At 41.8% G+C, this 24,110-nt stretch overlaps 1 protein-coding gene across 3 annotated transcripts in view; it reads left to right on the top strand.

The window, feature by feature from the left end:
• Positions 1-24,110, top strand: part of LOC149457695 (rap1 GTPase-GDP dissociation stimulator 1-A-like) — a 309,574-nt gene that overhangs the window by 282,136 nt on the left and 3,328 nt on the right. For all 3 annotated transcript variants that reach the window (XM_089683341.1, XM_089683340.1, XM_089683339.1), the window contains 5 exons: positions 1,702-1,836; positions 8,300-8,425; positions 13,177-13,316; positions 19,749-19,875; positions 21,111-21,239. In XM_089683341.1, the coding sequence (XP_089539467.1) occupies positions 1,702-1,836; positions 8,300-8,425; positions 13,177-13,316; positions 19,749-19,875; positions 21,111-21,239 (657 nt within the window). The remainder of the gene's footprint in view (positions 1-1,701; positions 1,837-8,299; positions 8,426-13,176; positions 13,317-19,748; positions 19,876-21,110; positions 21,240-24,110) is intronic.

Raw genomic sequence — 24,110 nt, 5'->3', positions numbered from 1 at the left:
TTCTTGAGCCACTCCTTTGTTGCCTTGGCAGTATGTTTTGGGTCATTGGAAGACTCATCCACAACCCTTCTTCAATATTTTAGCTGACGGAAGAGGGTTCTCATCCAAGATTTTACAATGCATGGCCCTGTCCATTGGCCCCTTGATGTGGCAAAGTTGGCCTGTACCTTTAGCAAAATAAACAGCCCCAAAGCATAATGTTTCTACTTCTGTGTTTGACAGTAGGGATGGTGTTTTTAGGGTCATAGTCAGCATTTTTCTTCCTCCAAACACGGCGAGTCAAGTTAATGCCAAAAAGCTCAATTTTGGTCTCATCTAACCACAGCACTTTCTCCCAACCCTACTCTGATTCATTTAGATCTTCAATGGCAAACTTCAGACGGGCCTGTACATGTGCCTTCTTGAGGAGGGGGACCTTCCGGCACTGCAGGATTTCAATCCATTGCAGCGCATTGTGTTACCAATAGTTGGTTTGGTGATTGTGGTCCCAACTGCTTTGGGGTCATTCACAAGCTCCTCACGTGTAGTTCTGGGCTGGTCCCTCACATTTCTCATGATCATCCTTACCCTGTGAGGCGAAATCTTGCATGGAGCTCCAGACCAAGAGTGATTGATGGTTATTTTGTATTTCTTCCATTTGCAAATAATTGCTCCAACAGTTGTCTCTTTCTTACGAAGCTTCTTGCTGATGGTCTTGTAGCCCATTCCTGCCTTGTGCAGGTCTACAATCTTGTCTCTAATGTCTTTTGACAGCTCTTTGGTCTTGCCCATGGTGGTGCCCAACAAAGAGATTCTGTGGACAGATGTCTTTTATACAAATAATGGGTTGTCGTTCGGAACACCTTCTTAAATTGACTGGACTAATCTGTGTACCACATGAGCACACAGCCAATCTGTGGGAGCCAGAATTATTGTTGGTTGATAGTTGATCAAATATTTATTTTACTCACTGAACTGCAACTCAATTTATAACATTTGTATCATGTGTGTTTTCCGGATTGTTGCTTGATATTTTGTCTCTATCATTTAAAATACACCTATGATAAAAATTGGGCAAACTTACAAAATCTGCAGGGGATGAACTAATTATGTTCCCTACTGTATACTTAACTTTATTCTAGAGCTGCAGTGTCCTGGAGCTCACCACTGGCCCTTGACATCTTCAACCAGTCTGTTTTCAGGTACTGACCTTTGGTTGTTTCAGATGACATCACTCCTGTGGGAGTACATTCATCACAGCATTGCCGAAATTGTACACTTGTGCAGTTGATTGTACACCAGGGACAGGCAAGTAAGAAACATTATTGCAAAAGAGATATTGTCTCTACAGTAAAAATCCTGCCTGTTCCCATTTTTTCTTTTTTCCACTATAAAAATTTTCAAATAACATGCAGTTCTACATGTGGTTGGTGATTCTGTTCAGGAATGCACAGTTATCTCTTAATTTTATTAACAGTAGCGTACCAGGCTGTATGTTACACTCCCCTGATCCTTCGTGTGCCCAACTTTTGCTAATACAGTACATGTGTATATAGAACATGTATACATAGGCATCTCTGATAATTCTGTACCTTTTAGGGGCTAAAGCGCAGTATGTACTGTATATACTCAATAATTAGCATGTATTTAGAAAATCTCTAATTAATACTTACCAACATTCTGCTATAACATACATTTTGCTTGTGTTTCTTGCTTTCTCAGACAGTAACTGTGTGAAAATGGTACAGCTTGGAGTTGTCCATCAACTTTTAGACCTGCTAGAACAACATGTTGAGAATGGAGATGTTGCTGTACAGCATGCTGCTCTGAGTGCCCTGCGCAATCTTGCAATACCTGGTAATCTAAACTTTTTAAATTGTATATAAACCCAAGAACAAAAATGTAGTATATTGCAGTTTATCAGTATTTAGATGTAGTGGCTGCAATGTTTTTTTTTCAGGATTTTTGCTTTATATTCATGAAAAGAAAGTGCACTGGTCTTATGCAAAGCTTTTGACATAATTTTATTTAAACATTAAATCCATATAAAATACTCACAAAAGTAGTAAACTTAAAAGGCATGTAATCATCCATCACAGCCCATAGACAGGACCTCCTCATATCTCAATCATCTAGATCAGTTGAAGGACCCTTTCAGCAACCTTCTATTCATACAAGTTAACTAACATGTTTTGAGGGACAGGCCACTCTGGCCTTTTGCGCTCTGAGGGCTTCTCCTTCAAAATGGATCAGCTAAGCTGTAGCAAATGAAGGTTGCTGAAGAATTCCTTAACATCATTGGAACTGGACTGGTGTAAAAGAAGAGTTTCCAGTTAAACGTTCTGCCTGTATCACCTCACATGTTTTTTGGCAGAACCAACATGTATTTTTTGGTAGTGATGGTACAGACATAACAAAAAGTAAATAAGAGAAATTAAAGTGATTCTAACAGCTTAAATTTAAATACCAAAAAAAAAAATACAAACATGTCTATACTTATCTGCTGTGTGCAGTGGTTTTACACAGAGCAGCCCGAATCCTCCTCTTCTAGATTCCCCTGCCAGCGCTTCTGGACCCTCCCTTCTCCCTTTGCTATAAGGGCACCAAGCATAAGCACTCCCCAGCCACTGCTCCATTTGTCCATTCACACATGGAGCTGTGGGTCCGCCCTGCCCCCTCTCTATCCTTATTGGCTCACTGGCTGGAATTGATAGCAGCAGAATCCATTTGTACCCGCTGATGCCAATAACGAGAGGGAGTCCTGGGATAGCTGAGACTCCAGTGCATATTGTTGGATTGAGAGGGAACTTAGGTAAATATTAGGGGGGGCTGCTTCACAGAGGTGTTTTTTTTTATTCATGCATAGAATGCACGAAGGAAAAAAACTTGAGCCTTTACAACCACTTTATTTTTTGACGTTTACATATATGTAGTTCTAGTCCCGCAGGTAATAGCTGGTTTTCCTAACAGTACAGAGACTGCCCATCACCACAAGCACCAGCCATTCTCCAATAGCGCAGTCTAGGTAATGTCTTTTTTTTAAATGTAATGCTTGAAGAACTTTAAACAGGAGAGGGGTTAGAGTTTGGGATACTCCAAAATGCTGCACAGCAAACAGAAAGACACTCTTATCCAGCCTCACACTCCAAGATACTGCTGAGGACAGGGAAATGGCCAAAACCATGCGAGAGCCATCTCTGTCCAAGCTACCTGTGATGACACTTATATCCCAAAAGCACACAGAGTCACCAATAATCAATTAATTCATTGAGTCATTACTCACAAGTCCCCAGGATAGCTGGACACCTTCCAGCTTCCTCTAGACATGGTTCAGTGAGGGAGACAATTCTTCTCCAGACCCGAACGAAGCCTTATGGAGAAGCCCCACACCAGCTCCTCAGAAGATTACTCCAGGCCCCCAGCCCTGACATGGTTGATGCCTGCAAAACAGCTACATAGTCCACAGGCTATTTCAGAGGGGCAGTAGCCCCACCTAATGCTTGGGACCCCAAGCCACCTTCTAGACACTCCTCTCCAGAGACTGGCCAGGCCATGATAAATATTTAGGCTGGTCATTTGAATCTCCCTCCCTGTGTTCTGGAAGTATCTTCCAGAGGCAGAGGGAAGCAATCAAACTCCCAGCCTGTGAAACCCTGATCAGACCAAAACAAACAATCACTGCTTTTTTGACTACAGAAGGAGCCAAAAACTAAATCTGCCTAGCATCCTACGCTAGGAGGGTGCTACATATAATATAATTAGGAGTTTGTTTTTATCCTTTTAGTGTCCTTGTGAACTGGCAGGCTTACTCTTAGTTTTACTGCTTTCGGGCCGCACCCCCCACCCCCACCACCACCACCACCATGTGCACTGTACTGCAGATGAGCAGCCCATGACGTACTGGTACATTGCTGCCTGCTTCTGGGCATAGGGCATACGCATGTGCCCCCCCTTTTCCCGCCCACACCCACTGTGATTGTACACAGTGGGTGTCTATCAGCAAGTCCCTGCCAATGACTCATGGCTGGGACCTGCTGATCGGCTGTGTACAGTCACAGCCTAGAGCTCTGTGTTAAAAATCAACACAGAGCTCTGTAGAGAAGGAACAATCTCAAGCAGGGATGAGAAACAAAGCGATCTCTTATAAAAACATGTTTTACACATATTACAACACACATTTAACTTTTTGATCAGCCTAGTCAGTGTCATTAGAACAGTGACAGTGTACAGTATTATCACTGTATTAATGTCATTGGTGATGTCAGTGGCAGTTAGTCAGCTCCCCCCAGCGTCATTTAGTGTCCGATTACCTGGCACACTATCGCAGTCCCATTATAAGTCGCTGATCACCACCATTAGTAGAATAAAAAAAAATTCCAATATATATACCATAGTTTGTAGGCGCTATAACTTTCACACAAAGCAATCAATATTACACTTACTGGGATCTTTTTACCAAAGACAGCAGAATACACTTTGACCTAAATTTATGAAGAAAGTTTTTTTATTATTATTATTATTATTGGATATGTTTTATAACAGAAAGTAAAAAAAATATTGTTTTTTTCTAAACTTTGTCTTTTTTTAAATCAAATTTCACCAAAAGAAAGCTCTATTTGTGTGAAAACAAATGATATAAATTTTGTTTGGGTACAGCATTGTATGAGCACACAAGTTTCTTGCCAGGGCATTTGTATGCAGGACACCTGTCCTGTAATGCATTAAAGGCTAAGTTCACCTTTCTTAACACATTACACCCATTTTCAAGGTGTAACATGTTTTGAATACTCCGGGCCCCCTCCGCTTTGACAGTTAGTGGGGGATTTTCTCTTCTTCCACCAGCTGTCAAATTTTTTAAAAAACATGACCGTGCAGGGCTCTGCCCACCCAGCCACATTACTCATTCACTCATACAAGCTTGTAGTTCTCAATGAACTACCACAGTGCTGTAGAGCACCGTGGTAGTTAATTGATTCTTCCTGTCAGTATATCTGCTTGCCCCTACATTCTGCAGCGGCATGCAGATATACTGACAGATCTGCAGGAGACCTGCTTGCCAAAAGCCATCTGCTGATCACTAGTGCAATGGTTTCCAAGCTCCTGCAACCAAAAATAATAAATGCACCTTTTTCTGCCTGCAAAAAAATGTGCGTTTATTATTTTTGGTTAAAAAAGTGAACTTATCCTTTAATGCCATGTGATATTATATACCAGATTTAATGTTGAGAGTCACTTTTGTGTTATGAAACTAACACATATGTATAACCTTAAAAATATCTAAGATTGTAAAAACAGCAATTATTGTATTTTTGAATGGTAATATAAATCCTAAATAAAAAAGTTTTAGAATGACAGCCGAATTCTTACTTTCAGTCTTAATTATGGTGCCCATAAATGCTATCTCATTAACTGGCACTTTGCAAGCAACCTGCTTATTACACCTAGGAAGACAAAGACCCAGCTTGTCACCCACACTTTGCATTTCCTGTCTCTAAAAGCATGGACACTTTTCCCTCATCTGTGACATTTTGAATTGTTTACCACAGCACTATTAGAGAATGACATATTGAGCAAATGTTCAAGCAGTAGAGAACATTACTTATGTCGTTGGTTCTGTTTGGAATTCATGTTTTCTGTGATAAATTTGAGCGGTGTAATATAATCCATGGCAGATTCAACCAAAGCTTAATCCTAATGTATTTCTCCAAGCCACCAAGTCCCTTGGCTTTAACCCTTGCACTGACATCTCATTAGCCTATGAAGGGTTTAATATTACATTTACAGAAAAAGAAGAGCAAAAGACTTTTTGTCATAGAGAGCGCTTTCCATTTTCAAAATGTAATTTGGGGATTTGCATATATTGATTCTAAAACATTTTAATTTGAATTATTGTCAAGTTTTCAAATGCCCCCATATCTATTAGGACAATGGAGATGGCAGGAAAGAAAAAAGCATTAGAAGAGATTTTTCTTCTTGCAATCGGAAAACGCTGTAAGCGGGAGTGTTAAGCGAGTCATCCATCATATCCGGCATAGCAGAAGGACACATGCAATGTAATCCATCAATTACCTTATGAAGCGTGCAAGAAAAATAATTACCAAATCCATGGCTTTTTTTTTTTTTTGAATAACAACATGCAGCTCACACAGCCGTGCCTGGGAATGGTAGATAGGGGGATATTTGCAGCGGGGGTCATTGTTGTGTTCATTCATTGTCCACATCATAGCAAAGAACAGAGCAGCCTTGTATCTGACCACTGAAGAGACTTCATAGTGTTAATTATGGGTTTAACAGTTTAGGGAATTGGTCATGGAGAATAAGTGTGCTAATTGGCCTTCATCTGAATCACAATTCAATTCATTAGAAATTTTCCATCTGCTATTATTAACAAAAGGAATTTAATTCATTCCAAAAATCAAATCAATATGCTAAAGATGAAGAATAAAATCCTGAAATATGACTGGCACCTGTTAGGAGAGGGAAGCATTAGGCTATTTTAGGTGTATAAGATAAGACTTATTAATTTAGACTACCCAGGGCCAGATTTTAGTTATGTGTCTACCTAAGCCACTTTTATTATGCTTTGCCCAGAAGCTGCTCATTTCCCAACAGCTCATATAATTTGCATTTGTAGCTTACGTGTGAAGAAATGCAAATTTCTTAACCTGCTTTATCTGAAGATTGAAGGTACTTATAGACATTATATACCAAACATCCAGAATTGATTCTTCAGTCATATAAGAAATGGCATTGTTTTTAGAGCAGAGGTAGGCAACCCTGGAGAGGTAGAGATCTACCTTAAAAAAAATGGAAGAGATGAAAAATGGGGTGAAGTGTGCTTTTTTTTTTAATGTTATGACCTAGCAAGGTCCCATTAAAAATTAAGAGAGGATTGAAGAGTGTAGGGGTCAGTGGCAAGCAGCACCAAATTCAAAAGGTCAGTAATGTGTAAAGTACACAATGCAGGGCTCAGGAGTAAGCAAGGCAGAGTTCAGAGATCAGTAATACATAATGCAGGGGTCAGGAGTAAGTAACACAGAGTGTAGGGGTCAAGAGTAAGTAATGCAGAATTCAGAGATCAGTAGCAGGTAACACAAAGTGCAGGAGTCAGGAGTTAGTAACACAAAGTTCAGTGGTCAGTAGTTTGTAAGGCAGAGTGAAAGGGTCAAGAGAAAGTAAAGCAAAGATTAGAGGTCAGTAGTAATGCAGAGTTCAGAGGTCAGTAGTTTGTAATGCAGAGTGAAGGGTTTGGGAGCAAGTAATGAAGAGTGCAGAGGTTGTAATATGTGACACAGAGGTCAGTAGTATGTAATGTAGAGTGCAGGGGTCAGGAATAAGTAATGCAGTTTAGAAGTCAGAAGTAAGAGTGCAGGGGTCACAGTAACTAATGCAGAGTACAGGGGTGGGGAGTAAGTAAGAACAAACCCAGAAACAGCCAGAGATGGAGCACAGATCATTAAAGCTAACTAAGAAGGGCATTCTTTCGATGGAAGAGAGGTGCAAATTTTGAAACGTACATTCTTGGTTCTTATAACATACACTATGCAGGCATTGGTCCACTCATTACACCAACAGCAGTCATCACTGGAAAGCGTGCATGTGGCCCGAAGGTGGCTGCAAAAAGCATTGATATAAAATTTAGGATGAAAAGATATTGTATAAAAAATGACAATTGTTCAAAATATTACTAAACATTATTTAGTCATGGTTCACATCTACGTTAATAAAAGTGCATTTCAATCAAACAAACATTTTGTATTTACACCAACCTGATTTTATTTTTGGCCAATATCAGCACTGTTTAACCCTTACAGTTGCTGGTATGTTCTCTTTTCTTGCTATATTATTAAAAACATGGTTTAGCAAACTAAATGACATTTAGTTAGGGTTTACATTCACTACAAGCTGGGTAGACAAGCTTACACAAGCGAGGTAGATGGAGGAGTGCTCCTGGCTAGAACAAAGTATTCTGAAAGCAGGGACTTTTCAACAGTCCCGTTCAACAGAAGTTGATCTACTTTTCGACTTTTGTCAAACAGAAAGGGCCACATAAAGATCAAAATTCGGCTGGTCACTACTCAACTGGCCGAATTTCGTTCAACATGTTCCCATTTTAGGGGAATACACAACTGTACTGAAGAGTCATTTTTCTGCCTGAAAGTAGACTTTCTAAATGTCGTTCTAGCATCTGACAATACATTTATTAAATGGAATGTAATTCTAACTGGCTGCTTAGTGTCTGCAATTTTTAGATGGTCTTGATCGTATTCCATAAGTATGCAATAAGTACCTTGGCATTGACCATGATCTATATTCTCAGTGATGAACAAAGTGAAGATGCTGGAAGAAGGGGTGGCAGATCGAATCCAAATGTTACTGCGCTCAGAGATGCCTCCAGTGCAGTTCAAACTTCTTGGAACACTAAGGATGCTGACTGATGGCCAAGGTACAGAAACAAGACAATGAATACTGACATACTGAATCCACTGATGGCAATGGCAAGTAACTTGTTTAAGTTAGACACAAGAAAATGACAAATGTAGCTAACCTTTTAGGAGGATGTAACTAACTTTTTTATAAGGGAAATACTTTTGTGTTCAGTGAAGTGGTACTATTTAGGAGGGCCAAATACACTCACCGGCCACTTTATTAGGTACACCTGTTCAATTGCTTGGTGACACAAATTGCTAATTGAAAAAAATCACATGGCAGCAACTCAATGCATTTAGGCATCTAGACGTGGCGAAGATGACTTGCTGAAGTTCAAATCGAGCATCAGAATGTGGAAGAAAGGAGATTTAAGTGACTTTGAACGTGGCATGGTTGTTGGTGCCAGACTGGCTGGTCTGAGTATTTCAGAACTGCTGATCTACTGGGATTTTCGCGCACAACCATCTCTAGGGTCCAAAAAACAAGAAAATATCCAGTGAGTGGCAGTTGTGTAGACAGAAATGCCTTGTTGATCTTAGAGGAGAATGGGCAGACTGGTTTGAGATGATAAAAAAGGAAACAGTAACACATGTCAGCATGGACCAAAATCTCTGAGGAATGTTTCCAACACAGTTCTGAAGGCAAAAGGGGGTTCAACCCGGTACTAGCAAAATGTACCTAATAAAGTGGCTGGGGAGTGTAAATCTGCATAATAAGAAACCTAGGAATAAAATGTAATGCATGTTATGTAAAAATTAAATAATTCCTTGTCTTTACAAACAGCTAGAGATGAACTGAGTGAATGCAAGCTCATTGAGTCATGTATCAGCTTGTTATATTTTTAAAGAACTCCAGTAGCTAGATGAATATGAGTTCATTAGTCTACCTACTTTACAGATGACTTTGTGTTATAAAAAATTTAACTGGATGAGTGAGACTGTACTGGGGAGAACAGCACCAGGGACATACTGGCACTGAAATTCCGAAGGGAGTTAGTGGGGTACTACCCATGCCTGAACTATCAGTTTTATTCAGGAAAATAATATAGCTGGTTTTAGGAATACTGTGAATTACAGGCCTCAGCTACAAATAGCACAAAAGAGCTAAGCTGTTTGATGTCTGCCTTTCTGAAATCAGCCCTGCTAGGATGGTCTGGTTGTAAGGAAAAGCTGTCACAGATACCTATTTAGTTGTATCAGCAGCACCTTCCCTAATCAGTCCAGATCTCAGCACAAATCATTTCTCTGCATTGAAATATTAAAGCGCAACAGAAGGAAACTTGGAAATTTCTCCTCGCAATGGGGCTGTGCTGCACTGTACAGGTTAACTGCTCATTTAGGTCTAGGGTATTGGAGTAAGCACTTTAACTTACCTGATCCTCTACTTCCCTGGCACTGGAGTTCTCTGCTTCTTCTTTATTATCTGTGACTCAACATCTTGCAATGCAGGACTATGAACTTTGCACTATACTTGATGATGTCAAAGGACCTGTGACAGCCAGAGCATACTGGAGAAGAGACTGCAGGGAGCAGTCTGGGGGGGGGGTGAGGGAGAGAGAGGGAGATCATTTTATCCCAGTACAAATCATTAGTAAGACCTCATCTGGAATATGCAGTTCAGTTTTGGGCACCAATTCACAAAAAGAACTTTGGGGAACTGGAGAAAGTACAGAGAAGGGCAACCAAACCGATACCAGGCATGGAGGAGCTCAGCTATGAGGAAAGATTAGGGCAACTGAATTTATTCTTGCTTGAGAAGAGGAGATTAAGGGGGGATATGATCAACATGTATAAATACATCAGTGGTTCATATAGTGAACTCGGTGTAGAGTTATTCACCCTGAGATCATCACAGAGGACAAGGGGGTACTCTTTATGTCTGGAGGAAAAGAGATTTAACCTCCAAATACGGAAAGGCTTCTTCACAGTAACAATAGTGAAAATGAGGAATAGACTACCTCAAGAGCTGGTTCTGTCCAGCTCAGCAAATAGTTTTTTTTATAAGGCCTGGATTCTTTCCTATATACACATAACTAGATACTAACATTTATAGATAAAGGTGGTCTAGGGAATATCTGATTGCCTCTTGGGGGATCAGAAAGGATTTTTTCCCTCCTGCTGCACAAATTGGTTCATGCTTTGTTGGGGTTTTGTGCCTTCCTCTGGATCAACTGTGGGTAATGGATTGTTTATATAGGATTGTATATTTTATTTCCCCCTTCTATTGGTTGAACTGGATGGACTTGTGTCTTTTCATCAACTAGACTAACTATGTAACTATATAATCTACAAACCTGAACACAATCAGGTAGGAGCCTTTACCATTGCCCCGATATGGTGTGTAGGATTTTTCTCTACAGCCCCAGATGCCCAGAGAGAAAGCTCCTGACGAACCTGCACTGTAGTTTTGGGTACAGATGCCTCAGCAGCTCTCTGTACTGGTCACAGAGGGTTTGAATGGGGTTGTGCCAAAGCTCTGATTGAAGTCTCTCTCTAACTCTCTACTCTCTCCGCCCCCACCTCCACCCAGTATATCACTCACTGCCCATGAGATTGCTAACCACTTCAAAAACAAAATCGACACAATTTGTAGGGACATCGCCACTGCTCAGACTTCCACCCCACCTAGCATCCCTCACATGAAAACCCCCTCAACATTCCTCTCCTTCGACCTCGCCACTGCCCAGACTTCCACCCCACCCAGCACTCCTCACACTAAAACCCCCTCCACTCCTTCAACCCTGCTACCACTGAAGAGGTCATTAAGGTCTTCCCTGAAGCCCGCCTCACCACCTGCCCCCTTGACCCTATCCCCTCACAACTCCTATGATCACCCTCTTCCTCCATCCTATGCTCCCTCACTCAGAACTTTAATCTTTCCCTCTCTACTGGCACATCCCCCTCCCCTCTAAAGCACGCGCACATCACTCCCATACTTAAAAAACCCTCCCTGAATCCCACCGACCTGAACAACCTTAGACCCATCTCCCTGCTGCCATTTACATCCAAACTCCTAGAGCGCTTAGTCTATAATCGCCTAAGTTCCCACCTCACCGACAACAACCTCCTTGATCCCCTACAGTCTGGCTTCCTCCCCTTACACTCAACCGAAACTGCCCTACTCAAACTCACCAACGACCTGCTGCCAAAGCTAATGGCCACTATTCAGTGCTCTACTCTTCGACCTCTCCACGGCTTTCGACACGGTTGACCACCCCCTCAAAAAACTACACTCTCTTGGCCTCAGAGACTCCGCTCTCTTCTGGCTCTCTTCCTACCTATCACAGCGCTCCTTCAGTGTTACCTATAATGCTGCCACATCTTCTTCACTCCCCCTCTCTGTTGGGGTCCTTCAAGGTTCTGTCCTCGGGCCCCTTCTCTTCTCCATCTACACCTCCTCCCTTGGCCAATTGATACACTCTCATGGCTTCAACTACCATCTCTATGCCGACAACACGCAAATATATCTCTCTACCCCTCACCTCACCCCTTCAGTCTCCGCCCATATCACAAGCCTACTGAACGACATATCGGATTGAATGTCACTCCACTTCCTCAAACTAAATCTTTCCAAAACCAAGCTCCTAGTTTTCCCCCCAGCCTGTGCCCCCCCTGACTTCTCCATCAAGACAAACACCACCATCAGTCCCACCCCGCAAGCCAGAGTACTAGGTGTCATCCTAGACTCCAATCTGTCCTTCCAGCCCCAGGTCCAATTGCTGACAAACTCATGTAGACTTCACCTCCGCAACATCTCCAAAATACGTCCGTTCCTAACCCAGGAAACCACTAAGCAACTCATTCACTCCCTTATTATATCACGACTTGACTACTGTAACTCCCTCCTCATCGGCTTACCCCACCGCAGGCTATCCCCGCTTCAGTATATCCTGAATACTGCGGCCAGACTCATCCACCTTACTAACCGCTCCGTATCTGCCACCCCCCCTCTGCCAATCCCTCCACTGGCTTCCGATTGCGGATAAAATTCAAAATGCTAACATTGACATACAAAGCTGTTCATAATACTGCCCCAAACTACATCACCGATCTGGTATCCAAATACCACCCAAAACCACCCAAAACATACTCTCCGCTCCTCACAAGACCTCCTACTCTCTAGTTCCCTGATCTCCTCCTCCCATGCCTGTCTCCAGGACTTCTCCAGGGCTTCCCCCATCCTCTGGAACTCCCTACCCCAATCCATCGGACTATCACCTACTCTCCTCACCTTTAGGCACACTCTGAAAATCCATCTCTTCAGGGAAGCCTACCCCGCCCTCAGCTAATTGCCGATCTCCTCCACTCTTCCTACCACTCCATCCCCCACAGCTTTACCTCCTGTACCACTATCCCCTCCCTCCTAGATTGTAAGCTCCAAGGAGCAGGGCCCTCGAACCCCTCGTGTATTGAATTGTATTGTTACTGTAATGTCTCGTGTACTGTCTCCCATTATAATGTACAGCGCTGAGCAAACTGTTGGCGCTATATAAATGCTGTATAATAATAATAATAATAATGTCAAGGTCACTTGGCTTAATAAGCCAAGCCAAGGGCTCCAGTGGTAAGGTGAGCTTACATTTCTGTGTCTACCTACACTTTTTATTTTTAATTGAAAATAATCTTAAATAGTAATGCAACTGTTGGGTTTGAATATATGCAGGTATTTTGCTCTGCCTGACTCTGGCAAGCTAATAGTTATACCTTTCATTTTTTTATTCAGGTTCACTTTGCATATTGGAATTACATTGTTTTTTTCTTATTAAAGCTGATACAGCAAGGATTCTAGGACAGGATCCCAAACTCCTGGGAAGACTTGTGCAGTGGTGTGAAGTGAAAGATCACATTGGTGTACGAGGAGAAGCAAACCGATTGCTGGCATCTCTCCTACGACACAGCAAGTCTCCAGTAAGACAAAATAATCTTCCATTAACCTCATCATGAAGATAAAACAAACCTTAAAGTGACATTAAACAATATTGTTATTCTCCAAAAATAAACCATACACATACACTACTTAATAGCCCTGAAATCCATTAAATACAGTATATTCTAATGAAATAATTTCTGACTTTGTAATGTCCTCCATGAGCCCTGAACCTCTCCCCATCACTTTGATTTGTTTGGAAAAAGCAATGCACATTAGCCCTAAAAGGTACATTTTTGAGTTAAGAATACATACATGAATATCGCCTTGTTTTTAGTAGAGTGTCACTTTAATGCCTGAACCCAGTTTTGAAGCTTTGGCATGTGTTAGCAAAACTGTACATAACATCGCAACTACTTAAGTGTATCCAGGTAAATTATATCTTGTTTTTAATAAGATATAAAATCATAAGGTGGTTAATGATATCTCTTGTTTTTCATCACATGAAAATTAGCCCAAAATATTAAAAAATAAAGATTTTGTCAAAATTTCGCTGTATGTTTTTTGCCATTACCATGACTCCCAAAAGAAAACCCCCAAAATATTATTTCCTAAGCTTTACATTTGCAGTAATGTGTACATTATTTGTTATTTGTACCCATAGTAGGGTCAAGAAATAATAGCATGATATTTTTTTTTTCCTACCTAAAACTTGTGGGCATGTTGCAGGGTGTTGCAGGGCAAAGGAAGGCTAAAAAGAAAATTGAAACACTTTATGAGACAGACATAGTACAAGGTTACAGCCTGAATCATAAATTCCTCCTTTAGCTGCTCTAAAGTCATACTTGCAACTCAATGAAACCTGACCATGCCATATATATATATATATATATACACAAATATATATATATATATTGTACATCTGTTTAGAGCGGAAGCCTATCTCATTTTTTGTATTAAATCTGTCTTTGAACTTGTTGCAAAGACCATACCAAATTTGTAACTAATTGTGTCACTAATTTGCTTAACAAATTTGCCCCACTGACACTCCGAGGAGAATGGGTAAAGGGGTGGGTTTTACAGCTAGTGATCTCTGTGATCGTTAGTTGTCAGCAGAACTAATGCCCGATGGAAGATTTTCGCACTATCCCTGTTCTGGTGGCAAGCCAAGAATTGGGATTTTCCTTTCACTTTCACTTTGTGATAATGGTAAACAGGACACATAGGGAGTGTGGTAGGTCTTCTAATCCCCCCCCCCCCAAAAAAAAGAAAGGTTTGGCCTGTAATTATACTTTAACATTACATAAACCTTCCAAAGCATTTTATATTTTCTGAAAGCAAGGACCCTGGAGAATAAGATAGCAGAATTTTATGGCACACAATATTTCAGCTATTGTTTATCGCATCTATATTTTGGTAAAAAACTCAAACTAAAATTGATTTTATTGCACATACACACAATATATTAAATAATAACAAAAGTGAGCGCACTTAAAATAAGCAGCTGAACACACAAGGAAACCAGATAAAACCTCGTCAAATGTAAAAAAATGGTGCAGCACTATGAATAATACGAAATGAATCCAGTTAAAATGTCCTAAATACTAAATAAATCATGAAAACGTGACAGTCTATGTAGTGTGAATATCATAGAATCTTCAATCCAGTGGTGGTGCTCCCAGTGGTAAAATAAGAACTGCGCACTCACCAGAAGTATAATAAAATATCGCGGTGTATATATCAACAAGGGTCCCCTTCACAGTTCTGGGTCCGGGCTGGAACATGAGATGATTCCCCTTCCAGGAAGAAGGATATGAGCCCTCAAGGAATGTGAATGGATCCAGCAAGCCAGAGGTCCCTTTAAGGGATAGAAGGGTATGGATGCCTGTTTACATGTGCTTCCCTCTCTGGATGGATGGAGTGAAGACTGGAATGGTGACGGCACGCCGACTGAATGTGCCTAGTTGTGTGGGCTCAGTGTATGGGATATGTGTTGTAGCGGGGGGTTCTTATGCCCGGCTGTTGTCCTCCCCCCTTCCTGGAAAGTTCTAATAGATGTTTGGAGCTTTATCATTTATAGAGCCTTGCCGCGATCCAGTCTTCACTCCATCCATCCACAGAGGGAAGCACCTGTAAACAGGCATCCATACCCATCTATCCCTTAAAGGGATCTCTGGCTTGCTGGATCCATTCACATTCCTTGAGGGCTCATATCCTTATTCCTGCCGGAGGGGGGAATCATCTCATCTTCCAGCCCGGACCCAGAACTGTGAAGGGTACCCTTGTTGATATACAGTCATGGCCGAAATTGTTGGCACCCTTGATATTTCTCCAGGAAATCATGTATTTCTCACGAAACGTATTGCATTAACACATGTTTTGCTATACACATGTTTATTCCCTTTGTGTGTATTGGGACAAAACAAAAAAAGGGAGGAAAGAAAGCAAATTCGACATAATGTCACACAAACCTCCAAAAATGGGCTGGACAAAAGTATTGGCACCCTTTCACAACTGCGGATAAATAAGAATGTTACAAGCATGTGATGCTCCTGTAAACTCACCTGGGGCAAGTAACAGGTGTGGGCAATATAGAAATCACACCTGAAAGCAGATAAAAAGGAGAGACGTTCACTTAACCTTTGCATTGTGTGTCTGTCTGTGCCACACTAAGCATGGACAACAGAAAGAGGAGACGAGAACTGTCTGAGGACCTGAGAACCAAAATTGTGGCAAAATATCAACAATCTCAAGGTTACAAGTCCATCTCCAGAGAACTAGATTTGCTTTTGTCCACAGTGCGCAACATTATCAAGAAGTTTGCAACCCATGGCACTGTAGCTAATCTCCCTGGTCGTGGACGGATGAGGAAAATTGATGAAAGATTGCAACGCAGAATAGTCCGGATGGTGGATAAGCAGCCCCAAACATGTTCCAAAGACATTCAAGCTGTCCTGCAGGCTCAGGGAGCATCAGTGTCAGCGCGAACTATCCGTCGACATTTAAATGAAATGAAACGCTATGGCAGGAGACCCAGGAGGACCCCACTGCTGACACAGAGACATAAAAAAGCAAGACTACAGTTTGCCAAAATGTACTTGAGTAAGCCAAAAGCCTTCTGGGAAAACGTCTTGTGGACAGATGAGACCAAGATAGAGCTTTTCGGTAAAGCACATCATTCTACTGTTTACCGAAAACGGAATGAGGCCTACAAAGAACAAAACACAGTACCTACGGTAAAATATGGTGGAGGTTCAATGATGTTTTGGGGTTGTTTTGCTGCCTCTGGCACTGGGTGCCTTGACTGTGTGCAAGGCATCATGAAATCTGAGGATTACCAAAGGATTTTGGGTCGCACTGTAGGGCCCAGTGTCAGAAAGCTGGGTTTGCGTCCAAGATCCTGGGTCTTCCAGCAGGACAATGACCCCAAACATACGTCAAAAAGCACTCAGAAATGGATGGCAAAGAAGCGCTGGAGAGTTCTGAAGTGGCCAGCAATGAGCCCAGATCTAAATCCCATTGAACACCTGTGGAGAGATCTTAAAATTGCTGTTGGGAAAAGGTGTCCTTCCAATAAGAGAGACCTGGAGCTGTTTGCAAAGGAAGAGTGGTCCAAAATTCCGGGTGAGAGGTGTCAGAAGCTTATTGATGGTTATAGGAAGCGACTGATTTCAGTTATGTTTTCCAAAGGGTGTGCAACCAAATATTAAGTTAAGGGTGCCAATACTTTTGTCCAGCCCATTTTTGGGGTTTTGTGTGACATTATGTCATATTTGCTTTTCTGCCTCTGTTTTATATTTGTTCCAATACATACAAAGGGAATAAACATGTGTATAGCAAAACATGTGTTAATGCAATACCTTTTTTGTGTGAAATACTTGATTTTCAGGAAAAATATCAAGGGTGCCAACAATTTCGGCCATGACTGTATACACCGCGATATTTTATTATACTTCTGGTGAGTGCGCAATTCTCTCTTTACCACTGGGAGCACCATCATTGGATTGATGATTCTATGATATTCACACTAAATAGACTGTCACGTTTTCATGAATTATTTAGCATTTAGGACATTTTAACTGGATTAATTTCATATTATTCATAGCGCTGCACCATTTTTATACACAATATATTATACCCAATATATTCTACCTAATTTTTGAGGTGTAAAATTTAAAGGATGATGTTGCATTGACATAAATACCAAATATGTCAGGCTTTAAAATTCTTAATCCCTACCAATATGTCCAATTCAAGTAATTCAAGTTCCTGTGGAACCTAAGGAGTTAATTCTCTGCATTGTGTAAAAAGGCGGTTTGATCTAGTCTTCTCTGATCCTCACCTCCTTTTACTGTCCCCAATCCATCTACTGATATTACAGAGCTCTATGAGTCACTCTGCACATACTCAGTTTAGTGCGTATTGCTAGAGAGTTTTTTCTTCTTTGGAAGGGTGAATGTGATCAGCACAGGGCCAATCAGTGCTGTCCAGACAGAGGGTCAGGGGTTATGCAGCCTCATGGGACAGTCAGAGCAGAATGAAAACTCCTCTTACAAGCTTTAACCAGTGCTCAGCTGGACACTGATAGAAGTCAGAAGACTGCTATATACTGCTGATGAGAAAAGGTATTTAGCAGTTTATATTTAATAAAATAATTGCAGTTCCATGTTCTGTGTACTGTGGGAGACCAGATATAGTGAATGCAGAGTCCTGGGTTTAGTAACACTAAACTACAAACTAGCTTGAACCCATCTATAGAAAACCTAACCTATGTGTAGTGCTTAACCCCGAAGGAGCTGCTGTTTGAGTCTGACTCTGGATATTGGCCCTTCTGGCAATGCCTCACCCTCTAATCCACTGAGGTTAAAAAGGAAATACTATAGTTATTTATATGACACACTCAGCAACCCTCTAAACAATATGGCAATAACAGTGAACAAAAACACACACCAATATTGTATAACACCATAAAATAACTGAAGGACCAGATGTTTATGTCCCTGAACCCTAAAACCAGAGAGGTCCTAAGAGGTGGTATTGGGAACTAAAGGTCTGATAGCCTCTCCATACTTCTCCCACTGACCAGTGTGTCATCAGGGCCAAAAGATCTGATGTTGGATCGCTTGGATTTAAAAGGATCCCACAATATAAATCGGGATTAAGTACCCAAACCGTATCCTAAACAAGTGTCACTGTTCCTTTAATAATTGGGCAGGAAGTTGTGGCCAGCAACCTCTCACTCTGTCTGGAAGTAGTGATGCTGGCTGCGACTCAGGACTTAGCGCTGACTCAAGACCCAGGAATGATGAACTCTCACAGCACCCATGATGTCCACAGTATCTCAGGACCTTAAAATTGCATCTCTCACAGCTGTGACCTCTGGGTAGATGTGGCAGCAGAGTCCCTCCCCAGTGTCTGCAGTGAACACCAAGGCAGGCTGTTCTCCAAGACAGCAGCTCTCTAGTGGTCACCTCTCAGATCTCCACGAGACTGCCATGAGCCCCAGACTTCATTCTCCATTGTTCTCCTGCTGCATCTCTTCAGTCTCCTGGGACCAGCTATAGCTGGTAAGAAAGAGGTCTCTTGGAGACTACATTTCCCAAGACGTTCCCAGCAGTCTTTTGTCCTCCCAGGCTGCAAAGCAGCCAATCGGTGTCCTCTTATGTCCTGTAAAAATGGGTGGGTTCTCCTCCAGCTCACAGTGGCTGCACCACCGTCTTACAGGTGTCTTGGGTCCTTTCTCTCTCCTCTCTGGCTTCTCTCATTAGTAGCTGAGGAAAGGGAGAACAGCTGTAGTGTTGGCTATGTCACACCGACAGCCCATTCCAGGCAGCCCCAAGTGGCTGACCAGGGCTACATATAAAGGAATTAAAACCATGCTCCAACCACATATTTCATCCTTTGACATGATATAGATTGTGAAACAATAATATTCACATATAAAACAGGTAACCCATTGAATGAATTAAAGAGATAACAAACTTGCCAACCTTAGTACTTGTCCTTAGTACAAATGTGCAATGCTCAATAGGTAATCAATAAATAACTTCAGCATTTCCAAGCCCAAAACAAAAATGTAATGAATGCGTACGTAAATGCAAAATTCTCCATAATATAGAGAGGAGTGGTTCAGTAGTCATCAAAGATAACTTATGCCATTGCAATTGATAGCAGTTAATACAGGTAGAGAGCACAGGAAGTTATCAGCAAGCATATTGGATATATGGGATGCTTCTGTAGGGTACCATGCAATAAAGATAGAATATATAAAAGGTATACAGTATTTAATAATCCTGCTGTGTGTCATAATTGAAGAGGTGCTAAGTGGATATCTATGGGTTACAAGGGGATAATCCTATTACATGCATATGTAGGGATGGGGGATAAATCAGTTGGCAATTCTCCTAACTGGCCCCAAACGAGTTTAGCAAATATACTTTTCAATCTATTTTATTGTGCTTTGCTATTCACAGGAAGTTGTAAAAGCCATTCAGAAGGCCAAGGGTGTTAAGCATCTGGTATCCATGACAACCAGCGAGCACGCCATCATGCAAAATGAAGCCCTTATTGCTTTGGCCATTGCATCTGCAATCAACCTTGGTAAAATGTCACAACATAATGGTGTTATTTTTTTCTACAACTTAAAAAACACAAAGTAAAGAATTGCCAAAATGAAATAACTAGACTACTGGCCTAAATGATTCTCTCTCAAACACAAGCAAGCAAGCATATATACATACTATACACCCTTATTGACAACTGGCCTATGGCTGAACTACATAGCTCATACACACTACATTAAAATAATTCAGCACATACCTTAACATGTTACATATGAAAGTAGCTTAGAATACTACAATATGGAATAACCACACTAATCCTATAGTCTTGAATGTAGTATATGCTAAAACTGCCTTGCAGATGACTTTGTTCTTTTTCTTAGCATGCTCTGAGCTTGCAAAGAATCCAGTAGTGGCTCACAACATCACTTTTCTCAACATGATTTGATGGATATTTTGGCTTTGTATTGCTGATTTTATTTAATTTGAATCAAAAAACCTTTTAATATGTTTGAAAAACCTGAGTGCATATGATGATTTTTTTTTTTTCTGTGGACATACAATCTTTATGAAGAACTTGGTGGCTGTTTATTATTAGAGACTACTAGGGCCAATGATATAAATCATGGGCCCACTTGTTGTGACTGTAGTGCCAGTGCAGAGCAGTACATTGAAAAGTGCAATGAGCAGTATGCAGTGCAGGGCAGCAAGAAATGGTGTTTATTGAGCTGTGGAATGTATGGTGGCAGGGTAGTCAGTGACTGTAGTGGAAGGGCAATCTGTGAGCAGTAGATAGCATCAAGGCAGCGTGCAGCAGATAGTGGCAGGGCAGTCAGAGAGCACTATGTAGTGGCAGGGCAGTCAGAGAGCACTATGTAGTGGCAGGGCAGTCAGCAAGCACTATGTAGTGGCAGGGCAGTCAGCGAGCACTATGTAGTGGCAGGGCAGTAAGCGAGCACTATGTAGTGGCAGGGCAGTCAGAGAGCACTATGTAGTGGCAGGGCAGTCAGAGAGCACTATGTAGTGGCAGGGCAGTCAGAGAGCACGATGTAGTGGCAGGGCAGTCAGAGAGCACTAAGTAGCAGCAAAGAAGTCAGTGAGCAGTATGTAGTTGAAAGGGAAGTCAGTGAGCAGTAGATGCTGGCAGGACAGTCAGTGAGCAAGAAAGTCAGTGAGTAGTATGTAGTGGCAGGACAGTCAGCGTATATCTAAAAGCCTTAAAAGACTTCAGTTCCACTAAAACATACAATTGTATCTATTGCCTTTTCATTCCAGAAATACTAGAAGAAGCCTTTAAAGAGTCGGATTTGATATCAATCTTACTCAAAGTTTTGCAGGATGAATCAATGGGTCCAGAGGTGAAATACAATTCAATGGGTCTGCTGTGTAGCCTTCTAGATTCAGGTATTGGTGGACACTTGTCTTTTTTCTTTTTGAATTTCTTCTTTTACTGACAATGCCCAGAGGAATGTGGGGAAGTTTAAAGGGGAACTATGGGAAAAAAAACTGGCAATAGCATTATTTGTTTTCTTTCAGCCCCCTCTAACAATTGTATTACCTATTGTTTTACTTCTGTTGAGTAACCTTGTAATGTCAGTTAAAGGGATAAGGTAAACTTTTTACCACAGTCAGGGTTGCTTACAACAGTCATTTTGTTTAATAATTTAGATTAAAAAGTCATCCTCCCCTGCCAAAAAAACCTTTATGTTACCGTTTTAAAAAGTGTTAGCTGGGGTTAGGCTTTCATTTGTTGCCACCTAGAGGAGAAATTGACACTGGCAACAAAAAAAACTGCTGGCCAGCAGGTTAAGCCCTCCCACTCCCAACATGCCTCATTTTTGTAGCAAGCAGTACCAAGAGTATGAGCAAGCACAGAGGGAAGGGACCTGTGTCCCTGAATGGATTCAAAGAAAAGGATTTTATGGTAAGTACAAAAATTATATTTTCTTTCTCATCCTTTGAGGGATTCATGAGTCTTTAACCTCCAGAGGTCTAAAACAGTCCAGCCGCCCAAGAAAACAACAGAACTGTGGAAAGCCTGAAGCTCAAAGAACAACCTAAAGGATCTCATTTATAAAGGGGGATGTAACATCCACCTGGTAGGATTTAGAGAAGGCCAGGCAACAGCTTTCAATCTGGACAATGGTTCCCAATGCCAAAAACTCAAGAGGCACTCACAGGACAGGACTCACAGGAGTGGGCACCTTGACAGGAATGGGTGAACCCAATCTTTGAGACCATAAACTTGTTCAACCTGAGTTACCTAGAGATTGATGAACAGGAAATTGTGTATACACATTAGGGCTACATATATATTACACAGGAAGAGGGTCTCTACAGTCCATTACTATCACAGATCTTTGTCTTCATCGCAGTACAGTGCTAGCTTTTAGCACTTGTGGCCTGTGTCAGCTTTTTAGGACTCTGTAATTTTGCTTTGGGCCCCATAAACTAGCCACATCTTGCAGATCTCTTCTAGTCTGCAATAGAATGCTAACTATTCAGACCAACTTCCTGCAAAAGACCAGAGTAGCTAGTCCAGCACTAGCTCCCAGTGCAGTGAGTGTCTACAGTACTTCTAGGTCCAGCTTGGTAAGAAGCAGCACAGTGTGAAGAATATGGAGACTGTGTTCAAAGTGGCCCCTGAGGCTCTCTTCCTGCAGTGCAGGGCCTCCTACCCCTTGCTGGGAATACAGGCAAGTCCCCACGAACAAGATCAGTTTTGTAGGTTTGTTCTTAAGTTGAATTTGTATGCAAGTTGGAACAGGTACAGTTTTTTTAAGTGCAACTCCAGCCTAAAAAAATTATTTACGTTTTAGATAGCATAGGGATGTGGGATTGCAGACAGGTCTGTGGGACAGTAGGTAGCAGCATGCAGTGAGCAATGGTTTCCAGGACCAGCATGGTGTCACGCTGCTTTTGTTCTCAAGTATGAGTCATATGTAAGTTGGATGTTTGTAACTGGAGGACTGCCTATACAATAGACTCTGTGGATGGGGGGAACTGCTCAGTGTCATGCCTTGTGTATGGCAGCAGTCCTGGGTGTGTGTATATAGACACCCCTCCTACTGCTTTTCTGAGTTAATGATCAGGGTAGGCTGCTTTATGCTACTATATGGAAAGGTGTAAGCAGCCCTGTCCCAATTAAGGGTTGTGAAGCTTGAGTTCCACCTCCTGCCTGACTGCTCAGGGAGTGGTGCCAGGCCTCAATAACCTCACCTTTAACTCAGGCTGGTCCTGATGCAGGTTACACTCATTCTCTGGGCTCCCAGCTGAGGGGGAAAAAAACTGCAGGTGCGTGCGTACGCACGCGCAAGTACTCACACATGAAAAACAGCTGTGTCAAAGACCCAGGTATAGAGAAAATGGTGGGAAAATAAAAATGGAGATTTTTGAGCCCAACAGTCCATAAAAGTCAGCAACAAGCCCAAGGTATGACATGAGCAGCAGGGAAACTATTGGGGAAAATACAGTAATAAGCATTTACTCAAATGCAATGGAAAATGATCAGTTTGCTATCATACATGCTTATGCCATAATACCCAGGAGGCGAATGAGACACATTACATCTCCAAAAAAGAATTTGCATCAGATCAACACCAACCTCATCAGCGTGATCTAATGTCTATCAAATTATCAATTTGCATTTTGTCAGAAGTTTAGGAGCAGTTGAGCATTTTTTTCAGCAGCCCCTGAACTCTCCTTTATGTTTTCCTATGTGTCCATGTACACATAGTCGTTTACAGTAGTATACAGGCTAACAGTGACATTAAAGGAGTGTCTGCTTCTGTATAACCAAACACTTAAGCACTTCTACATCCATCCCTCAGTTCTGGTGATTGATTGAAGGTTGGCTCAGTGACACTATCTAAGACAGCCCCAAAGAGCTGCTGAAATTAGCAGCTGAGAATGCTAAGGGCCATTCCTGAGAGCCAATATCTCTAATACATCAATTTGAGTCAAAAGAGATCAAAGACCAGGAAAACTTTTACCGTATTTTTCGCTCTATAGGATGCACCTGACCATAAGACGCACCTCGGTTTTAGAGGAGGAAAAGCAGAAAAAAAATGATCTGAACCAATGGACTGCAGACGTACTACAAGGGACGACCAGAGACTGCGGACACGGTACAGGGGACGACCAGAGACTGCGGATGCAGTACAGGGGACGACCAGAGACTGCGGACGCAGTACAGGGGACGACCAGAGACTGCGAACGCAGTACAGGGGACGACCAGAGACTGCGAACGCAGTACAGGGGACGACCAGAGACTGC

This window comes from Staurois parvus, unplaced genomic scaffold, assembly GCF_062004578.1.
Source record: "Staurois parvus isolate SC_StPar_1 unplaced genomic scaffold, SC_StPar_1.0 ptg000306l, whole genome shotgun sequence".
NCBI classification, from domain to species: domain Eukaryota; kingdom Metazoa; phylum Chordata; class Amphibia; order Anura; family Ranidae; genus Staurois; species Staurois parvus.
Note: the sequence above shows the minus strand (reverse complement) of the source record. Positions and strands in the feature narration are given on the sequence as shown.